Source organism: Toxorhynchites rutilus, chromosome 1, assembly GCF_029784135.1.
Source record: "Toxorhynchites rutilus septentrionalis strain SRP chromosome 1, ASM2978413v1, whole genome shotgun sequence".
NCBI lineage: Eukaryota > Metazoa > Arthropoda > Insecta > Diptera > Culicidae > Toxorhynchites > Toxorhynchites rutilus.
Genome location: NC_073744.1, coordinates 204,366,118 through 204,380,409, shown reverse-complemented (window position 1 = coordinate 204,380,409; position 14,292 = coordinate 204,366,118). Strand labels below are relative to the sequence as shown.

Genomic DNA, 14,292 nt, shown 5'->3' with positions numbered 1-14,292 from the left:
TCGATAATGAAATATGAAATTATGGAATTTCACCCGCGCAGTACTATCAGACAGCCTTATATTCAGAAATACGGAAAACTGCCTGGAACTGCAGGAATTTCATATATTGTTGTATACATATTTATATGTTTTTTCAAAATATTACTGATTTTTTAAAAGAGTGTATTCAAAATCATTGATCTTATTTCAAACAATTGTAAATCAAAATCCAGATGTCCGATTAAAATATAATTTTTGGCCAAGTTGTTAGAAACATGATAAACTGTTTAGAAAAAAAACATTTTCAATCCACTTTTTAAAAATCTTATTCAAAAATCGAATTCAATGTTAAAAACACTTTTCCTTTTAAGTATATTTTTATTGGGAAACCTTTCCAATTTAACAAGGTTTGCCGTACAGTAATGCCGCGGTAAACTCGCCTAATATGAGATACAAATCTTTGAAAGTTTATGAAATTTCAATACTTTGTGAAATTGTAACCACAAATTCATATATCCATTTCTACATATGTAACGGGAGAGGTATTTTTCATTCATAATTTTAATGTCAAAAATTTTCGTATTCCATGTGTATTAACATTTATTAGCACACTTTCGGAACAGCTCAATATTGTCAACGCGAAATACGTATAAAAATACTCGCTTAATCAAAATTGTTAAACCAACACTCCCTCAATGAACCTCCTGTCATCGAATATAGAAGCCACGAAAACAGCAAACGCGCCTCTGGAACCGAAGTATGAAAGCAACAACGAAATACAAACACAAATCGACCCTGACTTACCATCGCAAAAACACATCGAAAGTGTTTGTCTCGCCGCCGGTTGTGATAATCAACTTTGCAAACTGCGTCATCAATACTAGGATAGAGACGCTCCTTTTTTCACCCTATTCTTCATCAATACCAAGGTGGTATAATAAGGTGGAACGTTATGTCAGAACTGCTGTTCAGCCATTACTTGAGTTCGAATTGACAGCGCCCAAACGAACGGCTAGAGTTTTCCGATAAAGAGGATGGCATGCAATGAGGAGCTATGTGTTTGCTGTGCATAAACGATGGTTTTGTTTATTTGTTTACGCTGTTGGCATCATTGTTGTGTTTCGGTGACTGCTGCAAGTTATTGTCTGCATTGCGGTTTTACGGGACGTGAGGGTTGTTACCGTTGCTGCTGGGATTGGCAACTCAGCGATTGTGGGAGCTTTGCTAGTGGGTATATGAAAGAACCACTACCGGCGGGCTTGTGCCGTACTGCTTTAGTTGGAGACTCACCTGATCGTTCCGGTTGTGAGACACAACAGCTAGTTCGACTGAAACCGGCCCAGCGTAGGTATATGTTGGTGGGGACCGCTATGTAGCATAAAAATTAGACCTGCTTCGTTTATAAACAAAAAAAGTCGCTGTCATTTTTCATCCCCTCTCGCATCTTCCATGTCTTATCTTCATACTGTCGAAAACGAACCACCTGTCAATTTCAGCTCCTTGATCAATACTACGGCCAGCGCAACATGGAACACCCCTAAAAACGCTCAGCCCAAAACGCACAGGCCGATAAGTGCCACTGTGGCGTTCACAACGACTAGCCGCCGCGCTCAGTTCGAGACGGTATCGCCAGACAGCCGGAGGTAGCTGCAGAGAGAGCGAGCCAGCGCTGTCTCAAGAGGGCCTGTTTACAAGCTGTGATCCGAGGAATCCGAGAATCAACAACACGTGTGCGCGACGATTTGTCTGTGTGGTACGGAATGGCTGGCTTAATCCAACGACATGGTCCAGCTTTGGCGCTCCTGCTTCGCTCGAAAAGGATACAATTTGTGAGTATGATAACACCTGTTAAAGTGGGATATTTATAGAAAGGAAGACTTACGTAATATTGACCTGGCGAAAAGGCAGGAAAGCGAACTAGAATGATCAGTTTTGGCTTTACACTTTTGAACGCCACGACATGGGTTGTCGACACAATACGCAGGCACATTGACTTAAGTGAGAGTGGCGCCCGCTTTGTTTTGAAGGTGTGGTTGTGACGACAAACTGAGTTATCAGCCGGTCGGCAAACAGATTGCGATCGGTGGTTAGAACATTCATACCACCCATTGACATCATATGCTATTCTCATTGATCCTTTCCAGACCCGCAAGGTGCTTTCCCTCTCACAGTTTCACACCAGTGCTCAACTTGAGAGGATAGTCTCGTTCAACCTGTCCGACATCGGCGAGGGTATCCGGGAAGTTACCGTCAAGGAGTGGTACGTGAAGCAGGGTGACGTTGTCGAGCAGTTCGACAATCTTTGCGAGGTACAAAGCGACAAGGCTTCCGTCACCATCACAAGTCGTTACGATGGTAAGATCGCAAAGCTGCACAAACTTGTAGATGAAATTGCTTTGGTCGGCAAACCACTGCTGGACTTCGATGTTGAAGATGAAAAAGACAGTGATGAGGGGAGCAGTTCAGATGAAGAAGAAGAAAAACAGGTCCAAGCGGTAGCAACGGCGGAAGCACAAATCGCCGGGGATGCAGCCTCTGTGATTAGAAGTGGAAAGGTGTTAGCCACCCCAGCTGTTAGAAGAATCGCAATGGAGAACAAAGTTGATCTGCTGAAGGTGAAGCCTTCGGGAAAGAACAAACGAGTTTTGAAGGAAGACCTCCTGGAATATTTGAAGCTCATTCCCGAAGGAACCGTGAAGCCACATCCAACTTTGGCACAAAAAGAGCCCGTTTCCAAAACTACGACACAACAGGAAACCGTAGTACCGCTGAAAGGAATCGCAAAGGCCATGGTGAAATCAATGACAGAATCTCTGGTGAGTATGACGAATGTCGATTCTAGAGATGAAACGGATATTGTATACAAATGGCAGTGAACGTGTTTTTACAATGGAAAGGATGTGAACAAGCCATTGTTTGTATTTATTTTCGAATTTATATTACTCCAATTCATTTTTGTTTCAAATATCAGTGATTCAGGTTAAGAAATAAAAAAGTAAACCGTATAAAAACAAAGCATTGTAAATGGAGCGAAGCTCAGGAATAATATATCTCAATATTTAGTGTGTTCTCCACGATTCTCCATTACTGCCATGAGTCGTTGGGGCATACTTTCGACCAAATTATGCTACATTTGTTGAGGAGGGTAACCCACGCTGTTTGCATACCCGTCCAAAACCCGTTAACATTTCTTTAGTCCTTTTTTTTTATTTAAAATTTAAAAAGATGATAAATTAGATTTTTTTTCAAATATCTTGAGAATGGCTGCATTGAAAATCAATCACATAATTTGTGCCTTAAAATGATTGTTAACATACAAAAATTCGAAGTTTCGAAAATTCATAAAAATTCGATGTTCCACAAAGTTTGTCAAAAATAGTTCGACCATTTTGTGCCCATTTTTTGAATTTTCTACATGACTTCTATTTTATATGAAAAAAATAAAAAAGTAGAAGCGTCTGAGCCTAGGGGCACGAACGGAAGTTTGACATAGGACTGTGATTGTTCAGAACACTTGATTATTTTCAATGTAATTATTTTCATTGTTCAGAAATCTGTTTTTTAAACTCCAAATAGTAGCCCTCAAAAGGGCCGTTTGTTGTATGTGCTCATAACCTTCAAACGGTTTGTAACGAACAAAGAGAGACAATTAGCTTCTGGCCGGAAGTTCAACTGTCTGACTGAAAATGATTAATGAATATCAATGGGACACATAACAGTGTGGAATGGTAGATGAAGTACAGAGTGGTAAATAAGTCACGCAACGCTCTCTGAAGGAAAAAAAACGATCGCGCTGCAACTATCGAGCGTGTTGGTTCCTAAGCGGTTCATCAGTTGTCGTATCGTTTTTTATTCGAGAATAAAGAAGATCGTGAGACATTTTTTTATACGAATTTTTTTTGTGTAAATCGGTTGCGTGACTGTATATGTGAATCGGTAACCAAAAAAATAGATCGTCATTGATTACATTGAATATGGAATTTATGGGGAAGAAACGAAAAAACAAGTTGAAAAAACTCTCGATTCCATAATATTTTGAGGCATCGGGAGCAGTAGCTTTTTCGGTGCAATAAAGTTCGTTTACAGACTATCACAATCAAGTCGTATTGGTTCTACTGCTCAATCTATCATAGATGGAATTGAGAATTATGAATATGAGTCAGGAGCAATATTAATATTTCATTTAATTTTTGTGATGTAATTGATGTCGATCTTAATAAGTCTTTGCATGATGAAAAAAAAATTTTAAAAAATATTTTTCAAAAATTTAAAAATGAATAAAAATTATTTCGAAAATAAATTAAATTGCAAGTATTTTACTGTTGCAGTATCGGCACCATAAACATCAATCACAATTTCAACGGCCTTCATTTTCGCATTTATAAAATAAAAAAATATACAATGTACCGAATTTTGTCTTTGTTGACCTCCATTGTTAACACCCTGTAGCTCATAACCGAATGGAACAAACAAAAAACACCAAAAAATTTTTTTTTAGTGTGAAATGCCACCTTTACAACGAGAAATTGTGTGATCGATATTAGGGTAAATGATCTTGGTTTGTCCAGTCGAAAATATAATTTGTCCACTTTTTGGAATGCTCTAATTCAGCGCTCCTGTATCAAATAAGGCCTTCGAATGTTTCGAAACATATAAATGAAATTGCCTTTTACATGATTTATAGTAGTTTGATAGTATATTTTTACGAAATCGAAATGTTTTAAAGGATTATAAAATACACCTTCTATTTGTGTCAATGCGCCCCTCATTCGAGCTAACTTTTAATCGATCACCAGATGATTATTTGGCACGTATTCAGACCTTTTCTGGATTACAACACTTATAAATATTGTAAACATCATGCTTGCTCACCATTTGTATCGGATTTACATAGCTAAACCATTCAATTAACGCATTTTGATGAACTCAATTCTGATCATGAGTTGTCCAATTCAATAATGTTATTTTGTCCACATGATTTCTATGGCCACCGCTTGGCGCGCTGCAGTTTGTTTATGTTTGTTTATGGTGTGCTTCGCGCATAGCAGAAGTATGGTTTTTCTGTGTTGATTGTGTTGAGGTGAACACTTCTAAAATGCCCAAGAAAAGGCAATATTCTGAAGAAAGCCTAAATTATGAATTAATCAATATGATGACAGTAAACTCAAGCAATGATAAATGCAACAACTAATTGTGAATTCGAATGTTTTCATTCAAAAATGGAGATTTCTAAAACCGGACAAACCATGATCATTTTTTTGGGCAAACCATGATCAAAGGTGGTCAAACCATGATCATAATTCTTCTTTAAGGAAAATCGTTAAAAAACATAGAAATTTGAATAATTTCAACACCTTATGGTAGTATTAGCAACTAGAGACTTGGGGCTTTTCCCCAAACTCGTATCGATTATGTGTGATTTTCATGAAGAAAAATCGATTTGCATTTACTAGTTGCGTAAAAACACCCCAAATTGGACAAACCAAGATCATTTACCCTACACGAGATATTGATCACTAAAGCCAGCCAACGAGAAAATAATGGATAACTTTTTCCCCGATAATGATAACCTATTCCAATAAAATAACCTCTGACTAAAATTGAGTATACAGTAGTACAGTAATCGTTCGCTAACTGGTCGTGGTTTAATTGGTCTGCTGTTTAACTGGGCGAACGTTAACTGGTTTTTGGACCAGTTAAAAAGCAGAATTTCGTAAACAATCGACGCCATATTCAAATGGAAGATTTGCTGTGAGGGGCATTCGAATGTAATTTTAAATGTTATGAAAATTGACATTATTTTCGCACGACAAAAACATCGATTAAACTACAGAAAAATAATTTTCTCAAATCATATGTCATACCTGTTGTTGCACTCAATGCGAAACTTCCATTGGAATCCTTTTGTTTATCCAATTACAGGAACAATGCGAATCAAGCAATTCATTGAAGTTTCCCTCGATTTTATTTGACGTTTAACATGCCGGACCAGTTAAAACGCGAATGTCGGTAAGTGGTCTTCCCTTTTCGCCCAGTTAGTGAATGTTTACTGTATACAGATGAATGTTGAGAAATTGAAAAACCCATGGTCCTCTTGTTTACCATACATTGATGTTTTTCAAATATGTAATATGGCACGCATCGTTTAACTACTTTGAATACAAATTATACATGTTCGGTACACATAAAGTTCTATTATATCAACGTGTTAATTCTATTAACGTGCTAAATGAGAAACACTAGAATATCTCGATAAATTGTACACATATCTAACACATGAGTTCAAAGCAACTCTTAGTCTGTTGAGTGCGGTCGCAGAAGCATTGGTGTAGATAAAATCTCCGTACAGAAGTGGAAGAATCAACGACTTGAACAATTTCGTAGATATTTCAAAATATCTAGTTACTAAATCCAAGCGTTTCAATGCGCTATAGATTTTACCACATTGAGTATGAATGCAAGTATCCCATGACAAATTACATGTGGATATGACCCCTAAGTTATTTAGTTTATCAACATATTCAACAACCAGTCCACCAAAAATTATTGGAGGTGGAGTGGGTATAGTTTTATGCTTGCAAATAAGCATTGCTTTAGTCTTCGAAGGATTCACTGAAGAAAGTGTTTCCGTGTCCATTGCAAAATATTCCTCAATTCCTCAAAAAAAAAAAATGATTGAAGTACACAAATATATTTGGACGTCATCGGCAAACATATGGATGGAGCAAAACTCAAAACTGGATCATCTCGAGATTTCTGAGTCAGGTTTTCGTTTAGATAAATCTTCTCACCACTGTCAAAACCTAAGTGTCGCAAATCCTTGTTTTCAAATACCGGTGGTAAAGGTCATTCCTGGCACTTTTAAAAGCAAACTGACACATAATCGGCGGAGTTGCACCAGTTACTATCGGTAATTTTGCCAACCGCTTGAGATTTACGATGGGTATCCACAGTTCTTGCACGATAGACTTGCAGCTAGAGTACAGATCATTTGCTTCAAGTTCTCGTTGCTCGTGTATGGAACGCCAAAAATGATATGATCGTTTGCATTCTCCAACTGACCCAAACGCAAAGATCTGCATTGAACCTACCTCAGGTATCTCAGAACGTAACTCCGTCACTGAAGAGGCAAGCTTGTTTACGCTCTCGGAGTACTCCGACCTCTGCGCAGATAGTTGGCTCTCCATAGCAATGATACGGTTCTCTAGCTTGACGTGACTGGATTCAACTTTCGCTTCGATCTTGGAAATGGAATCAGTAAACATTCGCTGCATCTTACTGTACAAATCAGAGAAATTGCCAACATTGTCGTCATTTGTAAGCGGAAAAATTGTATCCCGGTACAGATCCAGTTCGTGTGATTGGTTTGTTTGTCATTGTGATGGGCAACAACAGCAGTTACACAGTAATACAGTGGCAGTGGCGGTAATCTTCTGAAGAGAGTTGTATGACCTAAAATGCTGTCGTAAAAGTACGAAAACAGTATTTATTGATTTGCCGTGCTCGATGTCGAAATAGCGATTTGATTGATTCCGAAAACGCGGCCCGAGAGTTGTTTTGAGATGTGATTGGTGAATTTAGCGAACTGAAAACGTAAGAAAATAGCCAATTGAACTGCGACTTCTTTCACTGTTACTCTTCTTCAGAACTCTTCAACAGAACTTTTAGTGGAGTAAGTATACCCTGTTTTTTTAACGTAGAACTACGTCTTTCATTAAGGGTGCCAGATCAGAAAACAGGTCACGTTTTCATTAAATAAAGTTAACGTTAATAACTATTTTTGCCGCGAACGGATTTGGAAACTAGAAAACTAGAAGCATTTCAGTTTTCCCATACATTTGTTCTGTTCATTTGTGAGCTTCCCTACCCATGCCGTCAATAACTTATCGGCGATCAACAAAGGGAAATGATTTAAAGTCATCGTGAACAAAGAAAAGAAGAAAAAGAAAAACGAAGGAAAATATGTGCTTGGATCATAAATATTGGATCTCGTTGAGGCAAACTATCAGTATCGTTCAAGATACGAAGCAATGAACATCGCATGTTCATCCTTGTTTTGCTTCATCACATGTCTTCGTTTCGGATTGAGCTATGGACGCGACCAAATTACTTACTCGCTGATGTCTCTGGCATTGCAATCATTACATTAAACTGACGCCATTCAATTAAGGTTCTGAACCACACAATTGTGTGGGCAATAATCAAACTAGGCTATAATCAGCTCACCAAGAAAAAAAAATTGTTCAGCAATTTTGTGTGTGATGACAATAGTAGAACTATCTCCACTAAGGATGACAGCTAAGCTAATTGAGACCAGAAATATTTATAGAAAGGGCTTCTGTTAAGAAGAGCGCAAAGCGGAGATAAGTCTGTGTCTGTAAAATAATATCTGAAGCTATTAGCGAGAAATAAGCGAAGGAAGAAAAGACGGGTGGGTAATGTCGGGGACATAACCGGAGTGACGTAGGACTATACAAAGGGGACAGCTTTTGTTAAATATATATTTTAAATATATTGTTTTATTTTCTTCTCCTACGAGAATACCTACCTATCTACCCGAAAAATGGATTAGTTTAATGTTTACTCTTTATGAATATGTTGATGGTTCTGGAAAGAACCTTTGGTGTTGTGTTTTTGTTATCACTCGATATTCCCATCTTGTTCGGTTAAACCTTCCTGTTTAGCTATTGCGTTTGCCACTCGCCATAGCTTTCACAGTTGGAAAATTTCTTCCCATCCAGCTTGTGACATATTTTACAGTAAATTACATTCAATGGCACGTCGCATTACCACCACTCAGTATCGGATTGGAGGTAATTTTAACCTGTAATTGAACATTTGCGATGACAGTGGTACAGTGTCGACTTTCAATGTGGGGTCATAATTTGGACCCCGAACTCTATGTTTACAAAAATGTCCAACTAAATATGTCGCATTGCAGGTCCGTCCAATTAGCTAAATGTCGAGATAAGTGTAAATTACTGTATTTTCAATCTAGAATGCCGTACAACCACACGGGTTTACGGTTTGAAAGAAAACGAGATATTTTTTTGGGGTCCGCGTGTTTTATACTTTAGCGGTACACACTCACAGGATAGAGACAAATCGGCAGACTCAACTAGAGGGGCGAGTCCAACGAGACGAACGAATGAGCGTTATAAGGGAGCGATGGCAAAAAAATACATTCATTACGATTTGTTCGCTCGTTGGATTCACATGCAGGCTAAAAAGGGTCTTTTTCAGGATCACAAAATTATCTTCAATCTAAAGAGTTTATTGTTTTGTTATCACTCGATATTCCCATCTTGTTCGGCTAAACCTTCCGGTTTAGCGATTTGTTGCCACTCGCCACAGCTTTCACAGTTGGAAAATTTCTTCCCATCCAGCTTTGTGACATGTTGTACAGTAAATTACATTCAATGCGACGTACCGAAGCGCCACTCAGTGTCGCATTGGAGGCGATTTTAACCAGTAATTGAACATTTGCGATGACAGTGGTACAGTGTCGACTTTCAATGTGGGGTCATAATTTGGATCTCTATGTTTACAAAAATGTCCAACTAAATAAGTCGCATTACATGTCCGTCCAATTAGCTAAATGTCGAACTAATTGTAAATTACTGTACTTTCAATCTGGAAACAATTTAAGAATTGGTGAAAATTGAATAATCAGGAAAGTCCCCAACTATCAATAAGCTCAGAACAACTGTCAAATTCACATACTCATCAGATCCTGGCAAACAAATTATGAAAAAATCAATTTGTGTTTTATTATTATTTTGGATAATGTTTTAGAAAGCATTGAACTGTATTTCCTAAACTCTTTTTTGGAAGGTTTAATGGCCCTGAAAAGCGCCTTGTTTTATGGAATGGTTCCAATTTAGAAAACTTAGTACTCGTGTTTTTGAAAAAACACCATTTCGAACGCCCTCGATGCCGCCTTGTTGTGGATTTGCCACCAAAGCAGTTTGTATAAAGAACAAACTTTTTTCTTCTGCTACCTGATGCCGTTTTGCGATTGCGTTTGCCACTCGCCACTCGCTGCAACTGCTTGTTGTCTTGATGTTCACCGAACCGAATGTGTTCTGTTCCGAATGCGGGTTTTCTTATCGTCACGAGCAGCTTTGCCAGCTAACTCGATCACTTCGGCGGCCGAAACTATATAACGCCGGCTAGGTGGACTGGTGCACTGGTACTAACGCGCTCGGCCTAGCTACCCTTGCGGGGAACTCCAGATCAACACGGTTCGAGCGGGATTTTGCCTGTCCCTTCACTTTTCCTCCTTTACCATGTCCAGACATGGCTGCTTGGGTTGATTTGTTGATGTGTTGTGATGCGAACCGATGTGGTGTACGGTTTGAATGAGAATGATCGTTACGGCAGCGGAGGGGGGATTTTTAAGCTGACTGGCTGGCTCGAGAATTATGCATGTGTGAGACTGCGACCAATGTTTCGTTCATTTTTTTCTTTTTCCTTTCCAATCGTGCTTCATTCTATTTCGTTGCTGCTCTGGTTGCCCGTTTTGGTCGGTACGATTTGAGGAGCACAAAATAGACCAATCAAAAATGGGCACATAGTGCATTTGGACAATGCTTGATATTTCACAATTATTCAGTTATTTATCTCAAGAAAAATGAAATGTTATTCGTTATGATAGATGCGTAGATATATTTCCTATCAATTGATGCAAAAACCTTTGCGATCTATTGAGAAATGCTCGAGTTATAAGCGTTCCAAATCTTGCATTTTTTCCTACTTGTTCAGTGCCTAGATTTCCATTTCACCCCCTATATCTTCGGGTTAGACGTAGTCCTACGTCAAAAAATCATCATTGAAATAGAAAATCCATATCAGAAAAATAATGTTCCAGATTCCTTGCAGAAAATTTAAAGAATATTCATTTTAAAATTTAAAAAAAATTCTCCACAATTAAAGAATGATAAGAAGATTTTTTGCGAAGGAGGTTATGATTTTTGGAAATTTTATCATAAAACATTCACATTCCCGATCACTGTTCTGTTTGGCATTTATAGTAACGTTTGTAGTTAAAAACATTGAGTTGCGACAATATTGTGCACATTTATTGATCATTGAGGGAAATTCTTCCAACAGATGCGGTACTACAAGGAAAACACAAAATATAATCAGTAACCTTCACCAATTCCTTATATTATGGAAATTTGTTTTCCATTTTGAAAATATTTGCACACAACAACTCGCAACTGGTAAGGACATTTACTCGATATGCTCGTATTTGGTCCTTACATTTGGAAATGAAATCTTAGAGCAAGTGGTTAATATCATACTGCTATGTTTCTCCTAGACTAGCCTTCAATTTTTCCCTTATCCTCAAATGGTTTAAATTAACAAATATTGGAAGCACACTCATTTTACCATACATATATTCTGTACTTCCTATTCTGAGGAATGGGTGTAGTCGTGGAGTATAATTTTTATACATCACTGCGAATGAGGCATGCGTTAATCGCATGCTAGAAATGTAAATGCAGTGATCTTTCGTGCCGATACTGTGGAAAAAGGAGATATTGCAAATTAACCCTGTCCGTTCAAAAACTTATTGGGTATAAATAGTCCTTGCGCGATTTCTAATACTCCAATTCTTTGTGTGGACACCGACTGGACAACATCGTTGCTGGACGAGCTGAACGGCGAGGGATCGAGTGCCTTTCTCAAGGCAAGAGGGCGGAGGTGGTAGCGCTGAAGTAGAGTAGAGTAGAGTTTTCAAAGGGCCTTTCTCAAGGCTAGAGACGAATGAACTGCAAAAGTTTAAAGTCTCTATAATACAATACCTTCCTTCCTTCCTTCTAATACTCAGTCTCACTCCAACTAGCGAGCAATCAGCAGCATCTAATGCTGATGTCACACACTACGGTTTTGCTCGACACAAACCTCAAAAGCGAAATCGTTCCACACGATGAATCGATCTCAGATGATCGAACAGTTCAAAATCTACATACTATAACCCTTTTGAGAGGGTATATATAATACATTGCGTTCCCCTGGATTAGCAGTCACACAATATAGTAAGTTCTGTTTGATGAAAACCTCCCTCCAGGAGGAAACGATCATCATCATTATTTATGAAAAAGCGTGTACGTGTACATATTTGCGCACAGACTGTGTTGGTCAGACGATAGCTCGGTACCAGGTCCCCAACAGACTGTCTCAATGACTGCTCAATTGAAACTCTTACTTGTTCCATATTTCCAGATGTTCTTCGACTCCTATTTCGATTGTGCCCTCAGAATTGTGCTTCCTGTAGCGATCAGACAGTTTAAACCCGTTCGAATTGCTTTAAGAATTAGGGACCGATTCTGAACGGGGAGTATCACAATGTCGACTGATACCTCTTCGATTCGCAATCACTGATTGTTTTCATAAAAGACAGTATGACAAACCCCTGATGTTCACTCGATCAAACCATTTTAGTGATCAAAAAAAGAATCTCAAGACGAGTTGAATTAAATGATTCTATAGTCGCACATCGACAACGCGGTCTTAATTAACTTAATTAACGGTCAAAATTAACAGCAATTTCAATGACAGATACATCATCTCTTTCAACAAGACGAATAAATGTTAAGGCATGGATTTAGAGCATTATTACAAATATTTTTTTTATACTCAAAATACGGTAAAAATTGTTAAAAAGACGGGGCAATCCAAAATGGTTCGAAAAAACGGTACTGTCCCGTTAAAAACGGTACGTTTGGTCAGCCTATTTTAAAAGGAAAAGATAATCATCGTTCATTATTCGTATGTGAAAATGTGTTTATTTCCCCGTAAAATATATTGCTTTATTTGCATCATGAACACATACAATTTCTTCCAGTTTTATATTCGCAAATAAAGAGAATATCCGGCTGCCGGATATTTAGAAGCGAATGAACTAAAAAGCTTAAAGCCTCTATAATGTAGAAATTAGCAGTGCGCCCCTCGTTTGATATTACAGTGCATCAGAAATAACGGCAACGCTGCCATAACACATACATTGACATCAAGACTTTTTCTTTTGTTAAATTTCATTCGATCTATAGATACAGTGAGAAACACACGTGAATAAATTCGATACTAGTTTTTCTATTTTACTTTGTGGTGTAAAATACTTTTTCTTGATCCGAATTAATCTAACAGGTTATGGGCCCAGTAGCGTATTGCGAGTGGTCGTAAAGTTTGTTCGATTCGGAAAATAAAAGTGAAGTGCTTTCGTATAATTTTTTTTTTCTATCGCGTGATTTGGAGACAAGATGGCGGATGCAAAAATCGTGCTGGAAAGGCTCAATAATTTCAACTGGGCAAGCTGGAAGTTTCGCGTGGAACTGCTGCTAGTTAAGGAAGAGCTGCATGATTGTATGATGCAACCGAAGCCGGCGGATCCAACTCCACAATGGAAAACGCAGGATGGAAAAGCTCGTGCGATAGTCGGGTTGGCATTAGAGAACGATCAGTTATGCCATGTTATGAGTGCAGAATCAGCGAGCGATATGTGGGTAGCATTGAGGAGCTACCATGAACGAGACTCTCTAACCAATAAAATACATGTTTTACGAAAATTATTTTCATTGCGATTGACAACAGGTGGAAACATGTCACAACACCTAATGCAAGTAACGGAGCTGGTGCATAGGTTAAACTCGATTGGTGAAAAGCTGGAAGATCATCTAATTGTTGCTATCATAATGTCGAGTCTACCCGAAAGCTATGATGCACTACTTTCTGCCCTGGAAAGCCGTCCAGTAGAAGAGTTGAAACTTGAGTTCGTCAAGGGTAAACTTTTAGATGAATGGAGGCGTCGTTGTGAAAACAAAGTCCAAGACAAAGCATTGAAAGTGTTTTCTCATAGTGATGGCAGTTCAAAGAAAAGTAAACTTTGTCACTATTGTAAACAAGAAGGACACTTAAGGCGATTTTGTCCGAAACTGACAGCGGACAAGCAAATGAAAAATTGCGAGAGTGCGAAAAGTAAATTTCAACAGAAAGCGAAGGTCTCTGTGATACAGCAGAATAATGAAGATAACCTCGAAGTGTGTTTTACGGCAATGGCAGAAGCGTGTTGCTTTACAGATAGTGCTAACGAGCCGGGAGAAAACAAGTGGTTGCTAGATTCTGGGTGCACTAAGCACATGACTGGCAGAAAAGAAAATTTACAATTACTTTCGGAGTCGAACGAAATTGTTTGTATGGCAAATGGTACAAAAGTTCCAGCGAAAGGTATCGGTGTTAGCAAGCTGAAAGTGATTTGTGGAAGCAGTGAATCTAGAGACATAACTATAAAAAATGTGCTGTTCGTAC

The 14,292-nt window shown here is 38.4% G+C and overlaps 1 protein-coding gene across 1 annotated transcript in view; it reads left to right on the top strand.

The window, feature by feature from the left end:
* Window positions 1-1,563: 1,563 nt before the first annotated feature.
* LOC129774964 (lipoamide acyltransferase component of branched-chain alpha-keto acid dehydrogenase complex, mitochondrial) overlaps window positions 1,564-14,292 on the top strand; it is a 16,904-nt gene continuing 4,175 nt past the window's right edge. The window contains exons 1-2 of the mRNA XM_055779092.1: window positions 1,564-1,808; window positions 2,124-2,795. Coding sequence (XP_055635067.1) covers window positions 1,740-1,808; window positions 2,124-2,795 — 741 coding nt within the window. The 5' untranslated portion in view covers window positions 1,564-1,739. The remainder of the gene's footprint in view (window positions 1,809-2,123; window positions 2,796-14,292) is intronic.